General features: G+C 38.6%; 1 protein-coding gene across 6 annotated transcripts in view; it reads left to right on the plus strand.

The window, feature by feature from the left end:
• LOC134210893 (synaptic vesicle membrane protein VAT-1 homolog-like) overlaps positions 1-27,904 on the plus strand; it is a 143,452-nt gene that overhangs the window by 45,713 nt on the left and 69,835 nt on the right. For all 6 annotated transcript variants that reach the window (XM_062687306.1, XM_062687310.1, XM_062687311.1 and 3 more), the window contains exon 3: positions 7,368-7,825. In XM_062687306.1, the coding sequence (XP_062543290.1) occupies positions 7,497-7,825 (329 nt within the window). In that variant the 5' untranslated portion in view covers positions 7,368-7,496. The remainder of the gene's footprint in view (positions 1-7,367; positions 7,826-27,904) is intronic.

Genomic DNA, 27,904 nt, shown 5'->3' on the forward strand with positions numbered 1-27,904 from the left:
GACAATAACTTCAAATCCAAATATCCTAAAACTTTGATGAAATGTTGACATTTTCATCAGTACAGATCATTAAGCATATTTATGGCTTTGTGCTGTGAAAACACTAAAGCATTTGGTCATTGTTATGAAAAGTTGTTCAAATTTTACGTGGCCAATAAACAAATCTTTAGGAAGGTCAAAACATACAAACCGCCCTGCAGAATAAATAAGGTTGTCAATCCAAAAAATAACTCACCACATAAATGTCATTTGTATAGAGGATACTAAAAATACGCTAGAACGAAACTACTTTAGTTCTCGATAAAACAGGGGGTGATCAAGTTTCCCCGGGGATCAAGTCTACCCACCTTCCTCAAAGCGACTAAATAATTATTTTGTACGAAGTCATGTCAAAGTAACTCACTCATCCGCACAAAGCAGGCGAAAGCATTTCGATGATCGCACGATCATTCTGCGTCCAAAAGAAAACATGGTAATCTCGGCTGAAGTTTTTACTTTCTAATCAATTTACTCACAAAGCAGACGTAAGCATTTTGATGATCGTAGGATCATTCAGCGAACATCCCGTCTGAAGTTTTTACTTTCTAATCAATTTACTCACCGGCACAAAGCAAAGTTCAATCGTTACAAATTGATTTACTTTGTGGCCGCACAAAACAGAACTAAATATCTGGATCCGCGTTCGATATGAAACAAGTTCAATCGCGAAATGATAGATTTACTTTCCAACCGCACAAAACAGAAATAAACACCCGGATCCGCGACCGATACGAAACACGTTTAATCGCGAACTTCTACTCCAATGATAGTCATGTCAAGTTGTATGCCCTTATAAGAAATCAAGGATACTTACTGCTACTGATGGGGGCCGTCATTGTGATATTTTTTGGCGCTCACCTTCTCTCTTAAATACTAATGGTCACCCAAAAGCCTTATGTTTGCTGATGAGCACTCGCGAACGCTACTACTCACGATATTACTAACGGACATCTACGAGCAATTAAAGGCACTCGTGGGCATTCACTTACGATTCCCTCTTGGAAAATATCGGATACTCATGAGTCATGACCATTTATGGGAGCCCAACCGCTCATTGGATCTCACAAAAACGTGTCGAAGCTCATAACCAAACACGAGTAGCTATGAGTACTTATGGATAATCGTGGACACTCACGAGTATCAAGAGGCAGTCATGGCGCTTACTCATGAACATTAACGAGCATGCATGGATACAACTGAATAACAACCACGAAGGCATCAAGCGTATGATCAATTGGGGCCCGCGTATGATCAGAAGGATACCCAACATATTAAGAACACTGGGTGATAAATATTTAAAAAAAAGGGCTGCGCTGGTTCGGAAACCGTTTTCGAGGGCTTTTTTTCACGCCGAAAGCCCTTTAGCCGGTAGCGGCAGATTCAAATCTGAGACCGTCACGAAAAATAATCAGGAAGTATGGGCTAATAACTCAGCCGTCTTTCTTTTAATTCCTTTAGGTGTTTGTTCGAAAATGTCTTGTGAAAATTCTTCGGAAATAACTTTATAAAATACTTTGGAGATTTCTTCAGATATTCTTCTGATTTTCTTTTATGATTTGAAAACTTTTTTTAAAGGAACTTTAGAAAACTTCTTAAGGAAATGTTCCGGAAATATGTTTGGGAATTTCTTCAAGAAATCCTCTAGAACTTCTTACGAAAACTCCTTCAGGAAATGTGTTGATCCAAAAATATGAGATTGCTGGGTCCATGACGTTAGGCATAATACCCAAGTAGCAATTTTCATGCTTGTTAGATTTATTTGATTTTTTTTTTGTTATTCCTTTCTTTATTTGTTAGGCACTCTGTGTTATTTAACCGCTACTGTGCCGAGATCTACTGTGGTATTCTGCTGTACAGAATCCACACAGAATCTATTTTTAGATTTCCATTACCATTATCGTTGTCGTCGCCAGTCCATCTCATCGTGAGTCCATTGTGTCCGTTTGTCCATGTCGTTCATCCAATGATCGTTGCATTGTACGGCTGCCATTTATCCGGGTACGTTGGAGGAATGCCTCCGATAAGAATAAGTTGTCAGTCGTCATCAGGCAGCCGTGACGATAAGGCGCGTCTCCCAATACGCTACCGTATGGGCTGCGCATCCGACGCCTGACAAGGGTTTGGTGGAGGGGCTGGGAATCGAACCCATGACCATTCGCTTGTGAAGCGAACGTGTAGCCAACTACGCTACGGGACCCCCCTGATTTATTTAATTCTTATAGCGGATTTATGACAGCAGTCACCATGGCTAGTTGCTCAGATTTATTGGCGATCTTATTGCTATCAATAAACCTCTAATAAATCTGCTCGAAAAGCTTCAAACGTCAAATGCCGACTGATCTTGTAAGCAGCTCTACGGTTGTAACGAAGAGAATAATAAGTCCAATTTTCAATGCTTGACAAAAGCCATAATTTTGGGTCGTAATGTGGTCAAATGAATAACCCCAATAAGAATATTTACATAGCAAAGGGCTTATAATGGTGTTCAATAAGAGCAACATTTTTCTGATCGAAATCTATGATGGCCATATTGGAAATGGAGAACCATCTTCAAGTCAGTGAAATTTATCACTGGAATTTATGATTAGACGGTGTTTTCGCCGCAAAAGACACGTTTTTGGTAAAAGATATAAAAAACAAACATATGTGGGTGTAATATCAATAAATTTAGTTAAGATTTACGTAATTGGTGTTACAATAATTTTAAATTTATTGCCCAAAACTATATTATTTTGCGGGCGCGTAGTGCTTAATCTCATTTTTGCCCTAGCTTTCACCATGAAATCGAGCGCGCACCTCATTTCCATGAAAGTACATTGGATAAAACACTTGAAAAAGTATTATTTTGTGGTCATCCACATAATGAATTCTCGCTTAACTTTTCAAAAGGACCTAAGTAACATTTTTTTTCATGATTTAATTTGAATAGCGCAATCAACAGAACAACATGAAATCTATTGATTGCAGTGTTCAAATTAATTCATGAAAAAAATGTTACTTAGGTCCTTTTGAAAAGTTTGAAAAATTTGAAAAGAATTTCATCAACACTTTAGTTTGTTATTATTTGTTTGCAAGGTTTTGTTTCTCTTTTTTCAAAGCAACATTTTTGACAGCTGCCGCAGCCAAATTTCCTTTTTTTGCGGGCGGCTTGAAACGGATTTTTATATACTCTTATAAGAGGTTTATAGTGGTAATCTAGAGAGGGCCATTTGGACATATTTTACTCTTATAGTGGTCATCAGAAGGTAATCCTGTAGTAATGGGTTTAATTGTAAGTTCTTGTAATTCGATCTTGAAAACCATTCCTAGAGCAGAATAAAACTTGAAATGTTACTTGGGATACCTTCTTTATGTTGTGGGCTGTTTTTGGGGCATTTTATACTTAACATCCTTTATGCCTAACGTACTCATGCCTAACGTCCTTATACCTGTTCGCGTGACCAACATCTAGTTTGCTTGGACCTAGCAAGCAAGGTACCGGTACTATAAGTGTCAAACGGCCAAGTGATAGCCTATTCAGATTACGTCATTCATGATCATAAATATCATGATATAAACAACAACCTGATGCCATCTCCATACATTAAATTTTCTTTCTCCGCTTTAACACGATATTTATTACGATAAATAATCTAATCGTTATCTGAATAGGCTATTAAGCTTATTGAAGCATATTTTGGCAGAATAATTTCAATGGTTTTAGCGCCACTAGCGTTCTATTACTGCTTTACTGAAAACCTTCGGAAAATGCTTTTTGAAATTCATTGGAATTTTTAAGGAACTCATTCAAAAGTATCTTGAGGAAAATTTAAGAAAACACCTGGAGGAGTTTTTCCGGATATTTTGCTTTCAAGAATGCTTTGGAAATACTTTGAGAATACCTTTAGAAACTCCTTTGAAAAATCCACTCGGGTATCTTTCGGCTATTCTTTCAAGAATTCCTTTAGCAAAAATCCTTCACAAATCACTCTACACTTTTTTTAAAATCTCTTCAGGTTCCCTTTCGGGAATTTCTTAAAGAAACCATACGAAAAATCGTCCGGAAATTCGTTTTCGGTGTTTATTTTGGAAATGCGTCCAGAAATAATTTAGAAAATTGCTAATCATTCTTATGGACACTCTTTTAGTGATTTCTTTGAATAATTCCTTGGAAAACTGATCCCGAATTTTTTTCGAAAGTTCCTACTGAAATTGCTGTGTAAAATCCTAGCTAATTTAGTATTTTTTTTAATATATTCCTAAAGAATTTCCTCAAAAGAATTTATAAAGCAATTACTAATTGATTTCCCGAATAAATTCCTAGATTTCACCATGAATAACTTCGGCAATTCTCCAGGAATTCTTTAGAAGATGGCAAAACGTTTTTTACGGAACAACGATCCATTAACGTTCACTACATTTTCAATAGATTTGATTGGTATATTTATTCAAATATTTTCAAGGATTTTTTCATCTTTTGAGAGAATTTCACTCATGGTCACCGGGTATTGAAATTTCTCTGATTATGTCAGGTTTTTCTTTGATAATTCAAGGTATTTTCCAGGTGGGGAGAACTTCCCTGACAATTCCAGGTAGTAGACACCCTGGAACCTTCTACAACCCAAATTTTTGTTATCGCCCAAAATCACTATTTTGCTTTCTAAAACCGATCTAAACATGTGTTGGCGAATTAAAAATTTTAATTTGCGATTTCATCAATTTACATTTTTTCAATTTAATAATTTCTTGAATCTATTCACCATTTTTATTCAGTTATTAACCGCGAGGTTTCTAAGCCAAGTTACCATTTTTGCTTTCGTATATTATAAGGCTAACACAATGATACTTTTATGCCCAGTGAAGTCGAGACAATTTTCAAGACCGGCACCGGGAATCGAACCCAGCTACCCTAGGCATGGTCTTGCTTAATAGCCGCGCATCTTACCGCTAGGCTACGGAGGGCCCCTCATGATGTGATCGTTACCCGGTAAAACAACAACATCGGTTGAAAATTCAAAGCAATCTGTGGATTCCCGGGATGGTTGTAATAATGAAGAAGACTAAGGTTAAAAAGCGTAAAGCGTAAAAAGCGTAAGGCTCATGCTGCTGTCAAGACCGATGGTACTCAGAAATCTGGGTCCTGAACGCCATGAGAGAAGAGGAAGAACATGAACAACATTAGGCTATCCCCAAAAGGGCGAGATGATCGTTTAATACAATTCATCGCAGAAAAACCATGCATATAAAAAGCTGGCAGAGAACTTGATGGAAACGCCCAGAGGTTACCAAGCCAAGTTTTCCCCCCGCTTTCCACTAAACTACTCTTCATAAACTCAAACATAGCGTCTACTTTTCTAATTTCCTGGGGGCTTGTTTGTTTTCTTTCGAAGTGGCTACTGCATAAATCAAAGGCTCAGATGCGCAATAACAGCTTAAGGACGAACTTTTCGGAATCCAATTTTATTTCACCTCACCTCGTTAAGATGACAGCTGCTAGGTGCTTCAATTTTGATAGTGGTGCCCTTGAACCACTATCAAAATTGAAGCAACGAGCAGCTGTCATCTTATTCTTCTGCGCTTACAGCAGAAAGCCAAAGCCAAAATAAAAAGATTAGAGTTATTCGTTGCTTCTCTTTATCATGATTGGTGCCGGTCAAAACGCTAGGTATAATTTTTCTCGATTCTGGACAGTTTCACCTTAACAAAATTCTGCATAGACCGTTGAACCCAAAAGGTGGAAAACACATATCCTATAATGTTAAAATTACAATAAAACCCCAAGATAAATCCATCCAGAATTTTTTTTTTGAATATTAAAATGTATTAAAAAAGCATCAAGAAAGTTAAAATTTGCATTTTCAAGAACCATCAACAATACTAATGATTTCGATTTTTAAATAGATTTCACCGTATTTCATTAATTTGAACGAGAGTTAAAACATGTAGTGCCACAAACACATCTTCTTCTTCTTCTTCTTATTGGCATTACATCTCCACATTGGGACAGAGCCGCCTCGCAGCTTAGTGTTCATTAAGCACTTCCACAGTTGCATTCGTATATCATGAAGCTAGCACGATGATACTTTTATGCCCAGGGAAGTCGAGACAATTTCCAATCCGAAAATTGCCTAGACCGGCACCGGGAATCGAACCCAGCCACCCTCAGCATGTCCACAAACACATCTAAAGATCTTCTAATCCTCGTCAAACAAAACTTGTTAGAGCCTTTCGGTATGCATGACATAGACATTAAAAATATAAATGCAATGCCATTATGTTGCTATTACCATTATTAGAGTTTAAAGTAATTAACTGGAAACGGTATTAAGAACGATTTCTCGATTCTAATCATTCATTCGTGTAAGGAGAATTTCTCTACGAATTTTAAGTTTTTTAATCGATTTTGGCTCAACATCAACTGCCAAGCATCTTAACCCTTAAAGGCGCAAGGCGATTTTTTTAGAAATCGTCGAAAATATTTTTAACGTAAACAACCATTAAAACCTTTAACATTAAACGTATTTTCGGTTTGTTGTTTTAAAACAACATTGCGCATTTAAGGGTTAAATTACGTTTGATGGTGATTCCTGGAATCTAGTCATCAATTATAGTAAGTGGTGAGATATCGATGACGCCTATGCTTTCTATCTGTTTAGCTTCTTCTCTGCTTTCTTAACAACGGATTCTTAGAAACCGATCATGTTTTAGGACGTATATCAATCGCGATTAGACCGCCGTTTCAAGAATTGAAGGGGTGCTGGAAGATTGAATGAATAGAGAATGATGACCTTTTTGTTTTTTTTTAATTTTTTAGCTAAATAATATAACTGGATCAGAACGTTTTTTGGAATTCGAGTCAAACCATAAAAAGTAATGTCTGGATTTAAACTTGTGTGTAAGAGCAAATTCATGACTTTGAAATGCTTCAATAGTTAAGCTAAAATACAATAAAATCATAGCAATTCCGCATACGCTCTGTTATTATACAGATTTTGTTAGATATCAAGTCAAAACGGTATTGACAGTATACACATATGAGGAAGAAGACATTGCAATATCATTAAATTCGATGCTTAAAGATTAATGTATCTGAAATCGTTAATCAACATGGGATCGAATTACGGTAGCAATTTCCAGCCAATTCAAGCAAATCAACAGCACTTCTGCCATGTTTATAAATATTTACGTTCCGTTCAATATTCAAAGAGCTTCTGTTCTTCATGACCAATTTCTTTATCCATCCTGACTGTACTGTATACTGCCACCAGCAGCAGGGCCTTTCGTTTGATGTTGATTAATAGCCCCTAATTAATTTTCTCTTTCACACTTCTTACTTCGTTTCTTTGCAGGTATAGGACCAACCAGTCAGTTCCAGGCACCGAGGAAACCGAAAATAGAGCTCAAGTAATTCGTCGCCGAGTCGCAGGCAATCGCATACAAACTTTTCCCAAAACCCAAATCACACAACCGAATCGAAAATGACCGAAACTACCGAAGCTCAAGTCGTTGCCGAGGTTAAGACCCCGTCACCCACGGCAGAGAATGCGACAGCCACAACGGAGACCCCGGCAGCCGCTACCAACGGGCACGCCGAAGAGCAGCCCAGCGCCGACCAGAAGCCCTCGGAGGAAACCAATGGGACCGCCGACGACAAAGCGAAATCCGAACCCAAGGAAGAGGTGCCCCCGCCGAAGGAGATGCGCGCCGTCGTGCTGACCGGTTTCGGTGGCTTCAAGAACGTCAAGATCCTCAAGAAGCCCGAACCAGCCCCACAGACCGGCGAGGTGCTGATCCGGGTGAAGGCATGGTGAGTGTTGCGTTGATTTTTTCGGCTTTTAGTTTTTATTTCAGTGCTAAGTGGTGAGGGGCTTAATGGTGAAAGAAAACCATCGCATCATGTGCTAGAATTTTCTATCACATAGCTAGAGATTGGATGATACAGAGGTTGATGAATGAGATTCAAAAACGCGTTCAAGCTACAACTTGTTTATTAATCAGATTACAGGTTGAAAGCTTCCGGACTCTATGCTATTTATCTGTCCAATCGGGACTACGCTTTTAGAGGCACATAACTCCAAAAGCAAGCGACAGGCAACAGCGAAAAGCAGTTTTTCGTCTTTGCTCAGTTGCAGCATACATAAAAAAATGTTTTCCAGATTTGCTAATCTGCCAAAACGCAGGGTGATGACTGGGACGACCATTGTTACAGCCATTCTGATTGGCCTTAAGACTTGGATTAAAGACCACAACCGTCGTCGGGGGTGACTATGGGTCAAATGGGGGTGAGAATGGGTCACTGTTTCAACTACTAAGAATGCATGTAGAATAGATTGAATGTATCTTAGGGCAAGAAGACTAAAATATAAGAGACCTTTTTGAAAGATTTTGCTCTTCGACCTCCAGACTGCCGGTGAGAGCGATGACCCATTCTCACCCCCAGACCCATTGTCACCCCCGATGGCGGCACCAATTATTTGAAAAATATCTTTGAATTGTTTCATCATTCATCGTTTGGTTGAAATGAATCATCCATATAATTTTTATTCATGAATCTAATTTTGTCGAGTCTTTGTTGAAGCTTTTTGAAAAAATGTAAACAATTAGTACTGTGTGGAATGCCGATGTGAGAACTCTCACAAAATTGTTCGAACCTACTTTATGATGCTGAAGTAGTAAACATCGTTCGCACCTTTATGCGATATTGAACTCGATCTAATTAATACCACTGCACGGTCCTGATGGCAGACTTCGATTAAATCAATTTATTTGGAAGTGTTTTCCCAAAGCACCGCAGAAAAAAAACCCATCCATCCATCTGTTGTTCTTCTGGGAACTGCGGAACCGGATGGCGTGCTTTGCCTTGAACCGGGTCGTCGCATTACATTGTCACCGGTGAGGACGACCGACGCGACGTTCAGTAATAACGAACGAAAGTCCTTTTGCACATGATTGTCTAGCAGCAACGTTTGGTGGCCCTCAGTGGATGGGATGGCTAGCACGAAACAGACCGAAACTGACATAACCGCAGACGGACTGTTCCGTTTGGGTTCCGCTTTTGGCTGCGAGATTTAAGTTGGTTTGGGTAGGGGGAGTTAAAATGCGGAGTGGAACGCCAAGGATATAAATTGTCTTGGCTCGTGATGTCTACGACAGTTGGTATTGTCCTTGTTCCCCGATGGAGAATTGTTTGAGTTGAAAGAAAGATGGTATGAATACCAAGAGTTTCTGGAGTAAACTTTGATAGATTAATACGGGAACTGCGGGCAAGCAATGATTATTTTCGTAACAGTTTTTTAGTTCTGCATTAAACCAAGTTAGTATTTTATCATTTGTTAAAAGGCGTACGTTTAATATGCCATTCTCTAAATTCACTAAACTTATGTCCTCTGAAAAGCAAACACAGGCTTAGACTTCTTATAATTAGATGTATTATTATATGGATTTCTATTTCCATATGGGTGGGGTTCTGCTAAATCGCATCAAGCGCCAATATAAGATTATTTTCTTCAAGCTTCGTGTAGCAGCCCCATAACTAAGGATATTCAACAACAAATGTACGCATGAATTGATGTCAATTAATTTCCGTTTTTCTTTTAGACATCAACAACCATCTGCACCTCTGGAATTGAGTCAGGGAAATGAGTTTTCAACATTTCACTTAGCGTTCCACTAGGATTAGCTGTGAGTGAACCTTCGGGTCTTCCGAAGATTACCCAAGGCAGTGATCTTTCGAGAGAGAGTTTTATGTTGTCTTGCAACTACGAGTGTTATTTCAATGTTTTCATACATTGACCCATGATTTCCGATTTTCTCGCCTTATTTCTATATTGTGCTCTATCAGAGCCGTACAGTTATTCGGACAGCTCTTTTGATAAGCATTCATATTTTGCTTTTGATAGAGACGGAAGCCACTTCCAATTGTAGAATAGATCTTCGGATCGGAGAGAAGTGGAGCAGCGAATCAGTTTTCTTAGGATCTTTGAACGTCTTCTGCTTCTGTTTCACGATGTTTATCAAATGTTTAGATGAAGAAATAATAATGCGGTTATAACTGTAGCGTATTTTGATATACAGGAGCTTTCACTCAACAGGGATCGCATATTGATTAGCCGATCCAATAATTATAAATCGATTTTATTCCAGGTTGCGAATCGTTGGTCATGGTCATTAAACTTCTCAGAGGGCACCACCTAAACGAACTATGCAATACACTTCATATTTTTAGGATATTTTTTTTCTGATGCACCGATCTTCATCAGATTTTTTGTGTAGATTCAGGAGTTGATTTAACAATATTTTGCAACAAACAGATGAAGTTTGGGACTAACATCATCTTCAAAGTGTAAAAACTGGTGACCTAAAATTAGACAATACCAGCGCCGGCCGTGTCCGAATGCAGGTCAATTAGGGAGAGTGTAGGAAATTGTTGACGTGATACTCGCTTTGATGGAAGCCGACGAATCAATCTCATCATCACGAGAAATCACCGGGATGTTGGATACATGGGGTAGGAAGTGTAGCAGGGTTCGGTTTGGTAAACGGTTTGTCGAGTGTGGCGTGTAGTTTGATCAAGGCTAAGCAAAAACACACTCGGACGCGCACTAATAAAATAACTTACCGACCGCACAAAGCAGCACAAAGTATTTCGATGGTCGTGCGATCGTTCTGCGTTATCCACATATCATAATGATATCTGAAGTGTATTCACACTTCCTGAATCAAAATTTAATCCTTTTGATTCTGGCGTGTATCTACTGATAAACACGCGTTACAGTAACAAAATGTATGATTATTATTTTCTCTTCTAAGGATCGTCTATCTAGGCCGTTGATCGGAACAAAACAGTATGAATTATCAGTATTGAAATTTGATATGTCGAAAACCTTGAGTGTGTAACGAAAATGTGCTTTATAGAAAAATTCTAGAGAAGAAAAAATATTTCAGTAAAAAGCAATAATTCACATGATAGTGTTAGGCAATAATTATCTATTTAATGAACTAAAGTGCCGTTTTCGACCTGTTGGATGTCCTTTCCAACTACACTCAACCAGCATATGTCAGATTCTTCCACAATTTCGTATAGGATTACACCGAAATCCGTACAAATATTGTATAATACCTTATAGTCTTACAAGCTTTTTTTTTTGCAATTTACTTATACACTGGTGGAAATAAGTATAAAGACAAGCTCGGTTTTTATACAAAATGGCCATGTTGGGAGGTCAATATTTCGATTTATAGCTATTCGGTTTGGCTGATTTTTTTTCCATTAGGCCTAAAATGACATGAATTTTTATTCAATGAAAGTTGAGTGGAGCCCCACATAAAATAGTGGTGTATTTATAATTATTTCTAGATTCGAAGGTTAAAGATCGAAAGTTGTTTAAAACAGGTGCCTAGTAATTTTTTTTCCAAATTGTATCGCCACGCATTGAGATTTCGATCCTCAAGCATGATGAAAATGTATGAAAGTCATGCTTGTCTTTATACTTATTTCCGGCGGTATATAAGCTTAGATTCCTCCAGTAACCTTGTGAGCAAAGGCGTAGGAATGCCAATCTGGAGATAACGGGTTCGACTCTCGGTCCGGTCAAGAATGTTTTCGGGTTGGAATCCCTCTTGACACCCAGGCATAGTGCATCCATCGTACCGGTCACACAAGATACACTCTCAAGCAATGGCGAAAAAAAAATGTTTTCAATTAATAACTGAGGAAAAGCTAATAGAGTACTAACCTGAAGCAGGCCATGCAACAGTTGTAGTGTAGAGCCATTGAATAAGAAGAAACGGTCTGTCGTCAGTATTTTTCCCCCAAATCAGCTCAGGAGACACGGAGCATAGATGGCGTCGTGTAGGCGTAGTGACGCATGGTAGATTTTCAGGGCCACCCTACTAATAATCAGTGTTGTTATAAATACGACACCAAAACTGCTGCACTACCAATGATTTGATAATTGACGTAACAGCCATTGCACTTTCGCGTCTATTTCGAATAATTTAGGGGCAAACCTCACAAAATCAGAACATTTAAACCCGTAAGCACTTAAATGAGGCTTGAAACAAGCAACGTATCTACGTTGCAGCGGTTAAATTACCCTAGTAGACGCGTTATAAGTTTAATACGGAAGATATGACGAAAATCGGAGAGAATATTGTTTGTAAATAGTGTTAAGCTTAATTTTAAAATAAAAAAAACCCAAGAAGAAAAAAACAATTCTCTTCTGATAAACATATTATCATAGAAAATGCACTCTTGATTGTATATTCACGAGAAACAAGTTTCCTAATCATTTAATTTTTCAAATCAACCTAAATAACTAAAATTTTGCAATGCATCAAAAACAATTTCCTTATCAGCTCGGAGTGAACTAACCGTTTTAACAAGCCCCGTTTTAAATGGATTCAGCAAATTTTATTGTTGTGGTAAAGCCGTTACTCATAATTCGAGTCACTTTACTTGTCTAGGCAGTACTAGGTACGGCAATTTTTGCACAGACTTTTTTGTTCCTCCGTTGATTACTGCGAGGAATTGATTCATTCCATATTTAGATTCATTTCCCTAATAGAGCAAAATGATAACCTGTTGAACTGTTTTTTATAAGCGTTTCATTCTGTTACTCAGTTAGCAAAATACAGAACAATGTAGCGTGGTCTGATTCATCGGTCACTTTCGCTTTTTCAGTGTTGTTGTTTACCTTTGCAAGAGAGATTAGGTTGGTGACTCAACAACAATAATTGTGCTCATCCAAAGAATCAACGATGTTATCAATCATTTAGTAATTTGCGTTCAATCATTAAGCAGTTTGTCAATAACTCATTCCAGAAGCTGAATTTCAAAATGTGTTGCATAGTGGACTTCTTGTGCGAAGGTTTTTCTACAACTCTGCCTAATGGTTCGTTGTTAGAATTCAACTAATAACGGAGTTATAGCGCTAGTTGCAGTAACTTAAAGTAAATAATTGGAATTTTGTAATCTAAATCTAAGTTACTGAAACTATAGTTATAATTCCGTTACTAGTGGAATTCACACAACGAACCATAAGGCAGAGTTGCAGAAAAACTTTCGCATTTGAAGTCCACTATGCAACACATTTTGAAATTCAGCTTCTGGAATGATTTATTGACAAACTACTAAACGATCGAACGCGAATTACTAAATGATCGATAACATCCTTGCAAAGAATTGAATCTTGATTCGAGCCTGTATTTTTTTGTAATAGCACCTTTTAGGTTTCATTTTGTCACAAAAAATTAGTGTGAAAAACCGCTACTGTCCCATATTGCAATGCATAACAATAAAAATCCTAAACGGATCACCACGCGTGTGGACAATTTACGACCATTACTGCATTGCGGTCGACCCGCAGCGCGCCAGCCAGCCAGTTGTTGCTTGTACCGCACAAAGCTTTTAAAATACCATTATTGCCAGAAGCCAGCCAGCCGGACCTAACGATCCGTGAAAATTTCACTTTCGCTCAGCAAAAGGTTTTCCGATCATCCCGGGTTGGCTTTCCATCGGCCTAGGGCATCATTTGGTGCGTGAGCAGTGCACCGGTCTACACAGGGAATGCCGTTCGACTACATTTGTAATCGGAATTGTTATTCGCTTCCACGGGAGAAAATGGTTCAGCTTGTTCGTTGTTTGCTGGGCGCTCTGGTTGTGTATGGCTGGTAACGTTTACGCTGCTCTTAACTATTTCGCAATTCCAAACAGATCATACTGACTGCTGGCGGCAGGCTTCGTATTAGGATGAGATGGAAATGAAAAAAAAAATACCGCACTCCAACTATTGTGGCTGAGGAACTTCGCCATTTTTGCAATTACGGCAAGCAAAGTTTTAATAAGCGTTAATGCGCATTTACCATGGACGGCTTTACATTGCAGCTTTAAATTCAACTGATGAGAAACGATAAATGGAAACATATAAATTTTTAAATTTCATCTGTAATTTTAGAAAATAATCCCTGGAAATTGAAAAGAAATTTCCTTAGAAATTAAGAAAAATTTCCCTTGGAAATTCGGAAGAATTTCACCTGAAAATTCAAACGAATTTCTCCTTGCATTTCAAAATAAATTTTCCTGAATATTCACAGACTGCTTTATATTCAACCCTCCAGAAGTTGCCAATAAGCCCGGGGAGTATTTTGTCCCGGTAAGTTACTATCCAGCCGAATTTTCCGGCAGATCCTCTTCACGTGATAACTTCCAAGTCTCGCCAAACTTGCCGAACTCCCCGATTAGCCATCCTCTCTCCGCTGCTGTTAGTTACCCTTGTTTCGCAAAGCGGGAAGTACTGTGGTCCATATGGAATAGAGTACCTGATTATTAATACCGGGAAGACTTCCGAGCTTGATCGGACCAAATCTTTCCACGTCACCGTCGTCTACGCGAAAAACTTGAGGCTGAAGGAAGGTTCGGGACCCACTTCACGGGTTTAGAAGACGTCCTTCAAAATGCTTTCGAGAAAGGTAAATACGCTGATTTGGTATTCCTTGACATCTCGAGCATCTGAGCTGGACACCGCTAGTGCTGCACTGTTGCACTGCAGTCTTCAGGAATCTACCAGGGGAAATTGCCGTACAGCTATATCAAATATGAAAACGATTCGAACGAATATCATTCGTTTGAAGGTTTCGTTCGTCCGTAAACAAGAATAAGGGTAAATATAAATAATTACTTCACGAGTCGCTTTAGCAGAGGTGACAAAACAGAGAGTCTTCATTGATCGGATGCACGATAATAAAGCATTTAAAAAAATTGATCGGATGCTGAGCTACTGAACACGAAATACAGGAACCACGAACATCGTTACACCGATGGTTCTGTTTCAAGGCAAAGGCTTAGCTTATGAGTCACAGGTGTCGGAGAGTTTTCCCAAGAAATGCATAGTTTTTTTCTGGTCAAACCGTGGCCTTTACACCCTCCATCAAACCAATTCTAGTCCTAACTGACCCCACCATTGTAATCGCTGCGCTTCAAAGCGATTACCCATGACATCCATGAGTTCAGCCCATTCTCGCCAACGTACAACAATCGACAATCTTCGTCTGGATGCCGTGGTATTGTGGAGTGCCATTTTGCGTTACAGTGGATACTCTGGCTAGGGTCGATCACCATTTCGGTTCTCCCATCTGACGTTGAAAACCTGGATTAGGAGAATCCTCAGCCAGAATTGAGAGAACCGGTGGGTGACTTGTAATTCCACGTAGCCACGTAGGGTGGCCGCACGATTCGCATAATTTCAATGGGAGTCCGTTTACGAGAGGCACACGGAATCCTCTCGAGTATCCGAGACGTCTTGGCTGATTATATCGCCAACCTGTCAGCCCTCGTATGTGTCCTCAAAGACGGAAAGCTGTATCAGCAAATTTAGTCGCCATCTTGGACCTCCCGGGCACCCCAACACGAGTTTAAGTCACATCTCCGGAGGAGAACGGGCTTCTCTTGGTATTTTCCCGATGTTTTAAAACTCAGTGATCGAACAGAAATCAACTAAAGTTGTATGATCAGCTGGGGGCTTCAACCACCTTTAACTTGCTCATTTTCTCTTTCTTTACATACATTATTTGCTTTGATTAAAAGTTTCGCAAAGCGAGCTCTAGATTGCCATTTCTTGAAGAGTTCATCTTCTAATGCCACTTTTTTGAAGCAATCGAACGTTTTTGAGAGGTGATTAAATCTGCCATATTGTTTGGATCATACTCTGGAATGTTCCGGCCATAGAAACCTGTCCAATGAATGCTTCGGAGCCCGCTTACGATACCCTCATCGGTACACATCCAGTGGACCAATAGGACCTTATTGATCCTATGTGTATTCGACCAGTAATCACTGGCGGAGTTGAACCGGGCATGATACCACGTTACCAACCAAATTGAATATCATCCCTGAAATTTACTGAAAGTTACACTGCAGCACGTGACTCACCATACAGTAATATCCCGATTTTATCACCCCCCTGGTGAATTTTGGGGTGATAAAACAGGGTATGTGACAAAATTGGAAAAAAAAAATATTTCTAATTTTTTAATTCGTTCCACAAACATGAATCATTTTATGTCTTGGAAAGGCCAAATGCGTGAACGGTACCCGTTATTTCTTGTCGAAATTGCTTACGGAATGTTTCCCAGGTACTCAGAAGTCGTTCGTAATAAACTACAGGCAGTGAAAGTTATTTCATGAAAATCAATGTTGTTTGTGGTATTATTTACGAAAATAAAATGAATGACAATTTTTTTTGGGGTGACAAAATCGGGTCGAAAACGTGACAAAATCGGGACGTGATAAAATCGGGTCGAAAACGTGATAAAATCGGGGGTAGACAAAATCGGGGGTAGACAAAATCGGGGAGTGACAAAATCGGGTCAACACTGTATTAAATATAGAGTTGTACAACGCCATCGATATTTTTACATCGGTATGCCACCGTTTAAAATTGGTCATGCCGCTGATTTCCACGCTTATTCAAATTTGTCTGTAGAAATTCTCAACTCCAAAGATTTTTAATGAAAATTCAGATAATTTCCTTGAAAGTTCCATACAATTTTCCGTTGAAGTTACGAAAAGCTCTCCGTTAAAACTAAGACGAACTTGCAGTTGGAATTCTGAAGGATTTCCCGTTGAAATCTAATGTATTTCTCGTTGAAAAAAAAAAAAATTATTTGAACGCATATGTCACTGCCCAAGCCGTTCCAGGGTAGACGTTAGGCAGAATAACAGCGATTTCAACAATGCTTTTTCTCTCATATGGCCCTCTGCTAATCTTCAGTTTCTATTCATTTCACACTTGCCGCTCGCTTGCGGTGTCAATCGAATCTGTATCTTCATTACTTTCATCTACTCCCTTCCGCTTTGAGTAGTATACTTATCACCGAAAAAAGCTAATAAAGTAATTTCGAGAAAGTCATTTGGCTGAATTTGTTCAGTCAAAGTGCATATTCGCCGATTTTTCAATTTGACCGAACAAACCATTTGACCGAAGCCCATCTAGGCTAAAGCTTTTTAGCCTAAAATGTCATTTGGTCGAAAGTGACATACGGCCGAAAATGTCGTTTGGCCGAACAGTTCCTTTAGCTAAAAAAGTCGGTTGGTCGGAAATGCCGTTAAGCCAATGTTCGTTTAGCAGAAAAGGTTATTCGGTCGAAATGGATATTCGGCCGAAAGTGTCGTTCGGCTGATCTTGTCATTTTTCCGAAAGCGTCGTTTAGCCGAAAAGGTAATTTTCTCGAAAATGCCGTTTTTCCAAATTGCTCTTTCTGCTAAAAGACCAATCCTAACAACTGCCAAACGGCAGTTTCATTTAAATGACCTGTTAATGCAAACAACTTGTTTGGCCAAATTACCAAAAACGTTCAATTCAATTCAAACGGAATTCGGCTTGATGGCTTTCGGCTTAATGTGTTATTCGGCCAAGTGGCATTTGAACACATGGCTTCTTCTTCTTCTTCTTCTTCTTCTTCTTGGCATTACATCCCCACACTGGGACAGAGCCGCCTCGCAGCTTAGTGTTCATTGAGCACTTCCACAGTTATTAACTGCAAGGTTTCTAAGCCAGGTTACCATTTTTGCATTCGTATATCATGAGGCTAGCACGATGATACTTTTATGCTCAGGGAAGTCGAGACAATTTCAAATTCGAAAATTGCCAAGACCGGCACCGGGAATCGAACCCAGCCACCCTCAGCATGGTCTTGCTTTGTAGCCGCGCGTCTTACCCCACGGCTAAGGAGGGCCCATGAACACATGGATTTCCGCCGAATGACTGTCTGTGCCGTTTGTGCGATGGCCACATGGCCGTACTCGTGGAAACGGGTAAAAAGCGACCCAATTGTTACTTGTTTTTTTTTTTCTGAAATAGCTTCTGGAGTCCTCTTTTAGCTGTTGGAAGCTCTATTGAATGAATTTTCGATTTTTTCTGAAGAAATTTCTGGAGGAGTTTTAGTAGGAGTTTCTGGAGGATATTCCGAAAGAATATCTCTCTCCGAAGATACCTTGATGGAATATTTTTAAGAATGCATGAAGGAGTTCCTGAAGGAATTTTTGAAACTATTTCTCGAAGAATTTCAGAAGAGATTTCCGGTAGAATTTCCTATGGAGGAAATTCTGAAGTTATTCCTGGAAAATTCCTAGAGAAATTGCGAAGGAATTCCTTACAACATCGGAAGCTGCTTCTGGAAACATTTAGAAGAATTCTCATTCACTCTTAATTCCTAATTGATAAGCTTGAGCTTGAGCTTGAGCTTGATTGACTGCTCGTAGTTGCTACTCCATTATGACCAGATCAGCTGTTCTTGCACATGGAACCAACAGATGTTTGCTTGGGACTAGCACACATCTTCAATGTACAATTACTGGTGATCTCATTTGTTAGGTCATACTGGCGCCTGCCACGTCAGAATGCAAGTCAATGTAGGGAAGGGGGAGGAAATGATGATGCAATCATGAATATACCTCTGCACTTGCAACGAGTTCATGCGGAATTTATTGGAATTTTTGGGTAAGATTCGAGAGGCAGAGGTCCGTTCTGGTTAACGAGCTGCCAATGTGATAGATAGGAGAAGGCAACTGATGGAATTTCTAAATTCGATGTAGGAAACGAGCTCTACAATAGTTCATTTCCAATTCTAGCAGATTACTGTTAGAAAACTGAAGAATGTTGAAGGTATAGGAATAGTAATGGAAACGGTATGGAAGTCCATTTCCAGTTCTAGCGATTGCTAGAACATGAGAAATATAGAGCAGGATACAAAGTAGGAGAGAATGGAACGGACCTGGATTGAACCCACGACCTAATGAGTATAAGGCAGAAGCAGTAGCAATATGACTACCAAGCCCGCACCTCTTAATTCCTAATTAATAAGAAATCCTAAACTCTTTTCCCTTCAGGAATTTCTCATGTATTTTAGGAGCTCATGCAAAAACTCTTCAATGAATTATTTGTTTTTTTTTTGGGAATTATCCATCGAAAATTCCTTCAGAAACTCCGATATTTTCGAAAGCATTCATAAAAAAAATTCGGAATGAATTGTTGGAGGAATTTCCGAATGAATTTCGAAATTTTATTCCGAAAAAAATCATGAAAAAATCCTGGGAAAGTTCCTAAGGAATTCGTGAGGAAAGTGTCGAATTCTTGGAGAATTTCTGAACTGATTTTTGAAGGAATTTCTGCCGGATTTACAGAAAAAAAAATCCTTGAGATATTACCAAAGGAATTCCAATACAAATTTACGAAGAAATTTTTGATTAAATTGATGGAACTTCCGAAATATCTCCTGGAGGAAGTTTTCAAGAAAAAACTCTAGAAATTGTGAAAGAATTGCTGAGAACGTCTTAAGTTTATGGAGAAACATGTCAAAGAATTTTTGATGGACTCGTAATGCTGGGTAGACACCTTTACGTGGTGTGTTACGGGGTAAGATCTACCACGGCTACATTGCCAGCTACAGGCAAATCCTGACCCAACGAATACCTTTTTCATTATCCAACTCCGTGGTACTTATGAGGGTGTCGCTAAGTCGGTGGCCTCTCGTTAAGTAAGTACCACATCAACACTTCCTTCCTCTTCCTAGTTACGGTGAAGATGGGCGTTGCCGGGAGTAGTAATCCTCATGCTTTTGTTATTTTTGTTTAAGACTGGAATCAAGGACCTTCTTGATTTCTGATAGCATTCTAGATAAGGATCTCAAAAGTAAAACATGAGTATCACTAGTGTCCAATCTACGAATTACACCGTAACAATGCTAGTGCTAATGCTAAAAACATGTCAAAGAATTTTTGATGGCTTTTCTAATACAATTACTAAGTAACTCAGAGACGAATTCGATTAATTTTCGATAATATCAAAGCGAAAAAATACAATTAAAATTTCGTAATGTTTATAAAATAGTAAATAAATAAAGCACTTTAACATTTGATGTTGTTAAATCATTTTATTTTCAGAATTAATGTAGAAGTCTCAAAAACGTTGTGTTAGATTGATAAATTTCCCCTCCAATTATTGTGCCGACTGCTAGCCAAATTTTCAATGAACTGATTGCGCCAAAATTGTTGGCGCCGTCAGTGCCAGTTTCATTACCGAACAATGATTTATCTGACATATTCGGACAGTTCATTCTTAGAAATCCGAGTTTGCTGAAATTCGGCTTCGCAGAACAAAGAAACAAAATTTTCATAAAAATGCGTACTTTTGTGAATTTAATTCCGTTCTTCACACCAAATGTAAGTGCTGAAAACAATCATTCTGCATTCTATGAAATCCAAGCTTTGCTCCTAAAGTGAGAAGCAGAAATTCGGCTTTGCAGAACAGAGAAAAAAAAACTTTCCATAAAATACCTACTTTTGTGAAAAAAAAATCCATAATGACAACAAAGTGGATAAGTGAGGTTTTTCTCATCCTATCACTACAACACTACTTAATCATGTTTCTATTCTTTCGTGGTACAAAAAAATTGAGCACATATTCGAATTCAGTGAAAAAAATCTATACAGTACATATACTATTGCTAAAGTGAGTAAAACTCTGTTGACTAGTGATATTGATGTGTTATCATACTGCAATAAGCCTAGCATTTGGCAGATCCCCAGATTGAATCTAAGAATGGCTCCATTCCAAGCCCATCTTGCCTTCGTTTCAATAGACAACTGATCCCTGTAACGAAATTCACGGAAATAAGCAATAAAAAACAAACCCTAAGACATATAGATTAGTAACCAAAAATTAATGCGCTGCGTAGTTCGTCATTACAATAACAGCATGATATGAATCAATGTGTCATATCATTGCGAATTTCACCCACATTTCTCCAAACACTTTTATCGATAAACGTTTGATACGTAGTTCCCCATTTTTCACTTATCATGATAAACGGCCATCGTGCTAGGAACCATACACATGAGCCAAATTTCAAATCGATGATGTTTCCCTCGTACGGAATAAAGATGGATGGCTTCAGGATTAAACGGTAGATCCATCATATCGCAACAAGCATTACTATTATCATCGACATAAATGCAACTCGCCAACCCGCATCTTCCAGTTTCAAACGAAAGTATATCGTATGGATATTCCAGGATTGTGAACATATGTGTTCTCTGCCATGTTTGGTTTAGCAGGATTATGGGTGAAGTCATCAAGGAGCATTTTTCCGGTACTCCCATGTCAGTCTCCTTTCGGGTTTTATCACTTTTGAGCTATTCCAAAAGTATTAACTTGATAGTACTTGGAAAAAGTAATAAGTAATAAGTAATAAAAGTAATAATTAACTTTGAAAAAAAAAAAACAAACCATGCATATTCTATATTGAATGTACATCAAAGTCCCATGGAAAAAATATCTAAATACTCTGATGGAATATGAAATAAATGAATTTTGTAATAAGGCGTAGTTTGAATTAGTACGGATTTGAAATAACAACACAAATGATTGAATGTTGCGTTCACAATCAAATTGTGATTTTATTCGGTTAATAAAAAATCGTAATGAGATTTACATGAAAGTACCGATAGTATTTTTCACATAAACATTCTAAAAATTATGCTTTTCTAAGTTTTAAAATAAAAATATGAGCAATCCTCTTACTTATATAGTCGTAAACATATAAATTATAAAATTATAATAAGTTTTAATGAGAATAGTGTATCCAATAACGAAGATTGGTATTATAATTAATCACGAGAAAGGCAATGTGAGGTTTTTCTCATCCTATCACTACAACACTGCTCAATCAAGTTTCGAAAGGAATGTGTAAGATGGCAACGGCAGTGACGACCACGAGGAGACGGCCATGCATAAAATATTGGATTGGCAAAGTGAGATGAAAACTTGTCTTCCGAAAAAAAGGAACTCAACTGAACCAGGAACAATCCCAAATCATACGACAAGATTGGAGTACAAGAAACATGTGCTATGCACATGTGTCTGCATTCCCACTCGTTGCGATCGGGGCGTGAAGTACTTCGAACTAGGCTTACACAGAGGTTCTGTATCTTTCTCGGTTCATTTCGAAAAATGAATAATAATAGATAAGTTTTGTTTTTTCCATTCCGTTCGCATACAACAAATACTTAGGAAAAGGGGTTGTCTTTATCCATTGAAAGGAAGTCCACCGTGAAGAATTTACGCCTCGTGTAGTGGCTCCGATAGCAAATTGAGTATTGTTGAATGCTTGCGCGTGGTAGAATAAGCCAAAGCAGGAGCCGTACTATATATTGACTGGTCGGTGCATCTTCTTCCGCACATTCAGCATCACAATAAAATGTGCTTAATACGCCTAATGAATATAAATTAGATTCTTCCCTTTCAAGGAAGAGCAGGAGAAGCGCACACCGAGAAGAAAGTTGTTTTCCAGCGGCTTCATGGTGGTGCCGTCATCTCTGTCTGCATAAGTTGGCCTACGCACATGATTTGAGATACGTGGTAGCAGTGCGTGCAGCAAGGTTCTATGAATCTGTGAAATTTTATGGAAAAGACATTTGCAAAATTTATCGATTCTTAGGATTTCAAGATACGAGCTTGCTATTAAAATACTATTTTTAGATTGAAATTACATTATTTGGCTGTATATCGCTTAAGCTTAAATTTATTTTTTTTAAATAAAATTCTGGTATTAATAAAATACTAAGGCTTCATTGATCTGAAATAACCTAAAGTAAAAAATACGAACATATTTTACTTTTCATCATAGTAAAGTACAATTGTGGTTCCTACTAACTTATGTTTGAGTCTTTCAAACGAAAGTTAATATGGCTACAAAATATTGTCTGTTAGGCAATAGTACCTGTTGCGCCTAAGAAAGACCACAACATAGGGAAAACATTATTATGTTCAATTTCCATCGTATTTATTGCTTGTTTCGGAATTTTGTAGGTTTTGAAAAAGTAAATAACAAATTGTGATTTTTACATTTTAATTATAATTTTTAATTTGTTTTAAATATTTATTATGATATATTTTCTTAATACAATTGGTTCTTGGTTGTCTTTGTAATTATGCCCTTCTTCGAGAAATTGGATTTCGATACAGATTCTGTCAATTTTGTTTCTCCAGTCATTGGTCTTACTCTCATAAAACCATTTTACAGGGGATATCAACATTAGATCAGCTTCAGTACATAACAAGTGAAACGAAGAAAATTTCTTGCTTCCAAATCCGTTATCATTATCAAGCTGGCAACTCTGTTTATGACTTTATCGATTTGCCAAACGAGCCGAACCTCTGCCAAGGGACCTATGCTTCCGCGTACCTACACTACTCTGCCGGTTGGACCTGTTGTACTCTTCTTGTCTTCCCGAGCAACAGCAACGGCCGGGTCTGGAGAAAAGTTTTATGTTCGCTCGTATAAACACATATTTGAAGCCCTACGCGCGCATGACGGGGCCAGTCCTGTTTCTTCTCGCGACAAGTAGTTGTTGTCGTCTTCTGTTCTGAGTCGGCTACCGCTGGCTGCCTCGAGAAAAGATTCACTTTTTATGCGCTTTGAGGATGCTGTTGCTGCTGCTACTGACAAACCCTGGAGCATTGGGAATCTTAGTTGGAGCTGGAAGCGGGAACGAAAGGAATGAGATATATCGGGTCCCTTTCCCTGTTCTGCCCATCCAACTCGTGTGCCAGTGTTAGTTGATCGTCTAGAGATGATAATTTCTTTGCCAAGAGATGGTAATAAAGTTAATGTTCTTCTGGCTCGACAATGTTGATGTGTTGTCTGGAGTCGTTTGCACTTGTCGTGTTAGTTGGTGTCGTAGGATGTAGTACGCTGATGAAATTTATAGTTGGATTGTGTGAAAAAGGGGAAGCCAGTTCGGTGAGTTGTTAACCCTTTCTGGATCGTGTTCGGCAGAATGGGTGTTTTAATTTGTATTCACTTGCTACGGTACGTCGTGGAGGCTCTCTGAACGAATACTGGACTCAATTTCGAATATTCTTTATAACAAAACATTTTGAAATATAATTCTTTGAGGAATAGTGAATGCTCTCTAGATCTCCAGAAATTGACCTGAAAAAAACCCGTGTTCCACCCGACTCCCGACCACTATGTTTTGAAATAACTTCTAAATTCTATTCCAAAAAGACGAATCCATGTCAAGAGGTCGAAACAGGCAAACATTAACTGAACAAATGGCAGCCGTCATGGAGTCTTATCGCTCACCGCCATCAACAATCCTCATTAGTCGTAACATGGCGTAATAAGTGCAACAATCAATCAAAAGAATATCTCCGAACAATGCTACCCTGAAGCTACTCGTCTTTTCGAATTGATTCAGTAGACAGCATCTTGTCAGCCCTGATCTTTCAATTCAGTAGCAATCATAACTCAAATTGTCACAATTCTCCGCACATGGGAAAAATCCTCTTCTTGTTCCCAGTTCGCGGTGCAGGCGATTCCACTGACGAATGCATGATCCCACATAATTGAACCAAAGCCGCGTATCCTTGAAGGCAGTAACTGTTATTTGTTCACAGACAAAGGGAGCCCGCTCATCTCGGCATTACTCTACATCTACACACATTCACGAAAAGTACTGAATTTTTGGCTGCCAACATCCCAGCAGTGGTATTATGAGAAAAGAAAGACAGATAATTAATCAAATGAGATTTGTCTCTGGCCCTCATGATCTAAGGCAATTAGGATGACTCGCCTTTGCCGGTTTGCCCTGCGCTGCAAACCGCTTGCAATAGGATTTTCTCATACCGGCTGGAAGGTGGGCAAAAAAGTAATTGAAAGATGAAAAATGATTCCAGATCCAGACACTATTGCTTTGCTAGGGTTTGCGGCGTGGTTGCTTTCACCGGGAAATCAGAAGGCTGGCAGAAGCGGCAAAAGAAAAATGGAGACCATCAAAGTACCATGTAATCCAATCTGGCCCTCAATTAATGTCGGACTGATAATGGATTAATTAAATTCAATTTAAGACCGTGATTATGGTGGCGGGTACTCGAGTGACGATCGATCATACTCCAAGGGTTGGATATCATCTCGTATGGGACCTTTATTTGTAACACATTATTGCCACAAAATCAAGCCACACCAATATCGTCGACGATGTGTGATAACGGCCAATCCCATAGCAAACAAATTGTTGTGCGAATTAATTACTCAGCAGCACACCCATTCAGCGCCGAGATGAATAATAAGTAGAGTGATTAGGAAATTGCGCGCATCGCGTTGTGGCTTATGAGTGTGACTAAAAAGTTTCCTCGTATCGTGAGGCAACTCAGCTCAATATATGGAACCGTCTCGTCGAGTGTGGTTAAGCCGCCGCACCGTATAGTCATCATTTTATCATTTTATGAAATGTCTCCCGATATCGAACACTTTCAATAAATAAGGTTGACGAAGACAAGTCGTCATCGAAAAACTGTAGAAATCGGCTGGTATTTGTGACTGAATGAAAAGGAATAAAGATGTGTAATGATCTCAATTCTTTTTCATTGTGTATCAATATCTTAATAAATACAACAAATTGCTACTCGTGGTCATGGTTACAGAATTGGATTGAAATGAATTCCGAGATTGCTAGGTATGCATAATCTAATTCCAGGAAATCTGAGTAAAGGAGTGTTTTGTAGAAACCTCCTTCTTAGTGCGCTTATTCTAGTGAACAATTTGACGGGAAGTGGAATCAGTAGTTTTTCTAAGTGGAAAAAATACGATGATACATCCAGAGCTTAAAATATTCATCTTCATGAAGCAACTTCGGTCCGAATTTTGACAAACATCGCATGAATATTCAAAACATAGAATGACAAAGTCAGACGACTACTCCACGAACTCATTCATTCGACTGTCATTGAGTGTGTTTACTATGTGCAAAAAAAACATAATTACCATTGTTTATGTTGATGTTTACCGTTGAAAGTGCCTCGCGGATGAAAATCGGGTTCAGTCCTGTGTGATAAATCACTTTACTCATTTGAAACGGGTTTAGATTTCAGATATTTTATTAATTTGCAAAATGTGCATAAATATTCAATGACTAATATTCAACTGAATATTGACTGTCCAGAGCCGAATGAATGTGTACGAAGTGAAATGACATGTGAAGAAGAATGGACTTCACCAAAAAATTTCGATTATTTTACACTCTGGATACATCATCACGAATATGGGAGTTGTGTAGTGTTGCCAAACAACAAGGGGGCCTAAGTAACATTTTTGGTTTTATAACGGTAAGAAAACCATTTTCTCTACATTACTTTCATAAAACCAGCATAAAACCAAAATGTTACTGGGGTGGGGGGCGTTTGCAATTTTTAAAGTAGATATTGGAATACTTATTTAAGCGCTTTCATACTTTAGAATACTTTTTTTACCTTCTGTGTTTTTTTCCTAAACTTTTGGAGCCGCCACACGTTGACCATTTCGGACTTTGAAGATATTTCAGCTACGAGATATAGTGTGTGAGAGCCCTTTTCAAAATAGCTTGTGGTGATCAGAGTAAATCCGGATGAGACGCTGAATTTTCGTAAAATTTTCGGTAAGCAATTACAAAAAAATGACCGCCACGGGATTCTAACCTAGAACATCAACAAAAGAGGCGATAGGATGCGGTCACTATAGCCATACCATCGACTGCATATAGGAGTTAGGTTGTTTGTTTTATATAAAGGCTTCTCGTTTTGCAATTGGTAATAACACGAAAAAGATGAAAAAACTGAGAAAACGAGAAAATCAACTTTTCTTGGCATTGGCACTACAATCTACGTGAGTGAGAATTTTCTGCTTATGAGAATGAGTGAAAATTACGATCGCTGGTAAAAAGTAGGTAATATGATGGTAATACAATGATAAATCTTCTAAAAAGCTTGTATGTTATGCTGTTTCGAGTAAAAGTTAAAGTGATGTAGCTTCTATCCCTTACAATCGATATAGACGCCGATTTTCAGACAAGTTAAAAAATGTCGTGAATGTAGAACACACTATGTGCACTTGACGATTCGTATACAGTAGCCGTCCGATAACTGCAAAATGTTTACTTTTCAGTTAACGAATGCCGTTCGAAAACTGCAACGCATTCTAGACGTCAAATGGTTGTCAATCGGAAGAGCAGACGCTCCTTGAAGCGTCGCTAAATTGGTAGTAGCCATGGCGACCTGGTTCTTCTATTCGTGAGTGTTTACGTACCATGTAACGCCAGGGGGAATCCTCATTCCGGTCCCAGAAAGCTTCCGGATGGAGGCGTTTCTACTAGACAGGGGTTTGCTTCAGCCCATAGTCAATGATTCTTGTTTGATCCTCATGATGTTGGGAGGGATCCCCATTACGGTCCCTGAAAGTTTCCGGAAAAATTTGTTCCCCGAAATGGGAACAAAATTCATGATTTCAGGGACCCAGTACATTTTCATGGTATGAAAATACACCATGAACTTATTTCGTGATTTCATGAATTTAGTTCATGTTTTCATCAATTATGTTTATGTAACGCATCCAATGCTTTACGATTTGTTTGTTAAAATTTAAAAAGTTCTCAACTTGAGGATTGAACCCGAGTCCACTGAGTGAGAGCCCAAGACGCTGCTTCTCGACCGTCCTTGCTTGGGAACTGAACAATCAAAGTTTAACTGGTTATGCATTTTATCGACTGATGAGCATTGTAGAGTGCCATGAATAAAGTTCCTGAAATCATGATTTCATGAACTGACAAATTTCATGATTTCTTGGTTTTATGTTCATGATCGGGGATGGATTTTTTTTCGTGCAGAAAATTTGATGGTAAGATATTTACTATGATATTTGTCGACTGTTTTCCATAGTCGATGATTTTTTATTATAGTTCGGACTAGGGTGTCCCTGATGATTACCACCAGGGCATCATCGGCGTATACATAGCCATGATCGTTCGGCGGAAAGGATCCATAAACTCCATTCTTGGTCACGAGGAAAGAGAGTC

This window comes from Armigeres subalbatus, chromosome 2 (assembly GCF_024139115.2).
Source record: "Armigeres subalbatus isolate Guangzhou_Male chromosome 2, GZ_Asu_2, whole genome shotgun sequence".
Classification (NCBI taxonomy): domain Eukaryota; kingdom Metazoa; phylum Arthropoda; class Insecta; order Diptera; family Culicidae; genus Armigeres; species Armigeres subalbatus.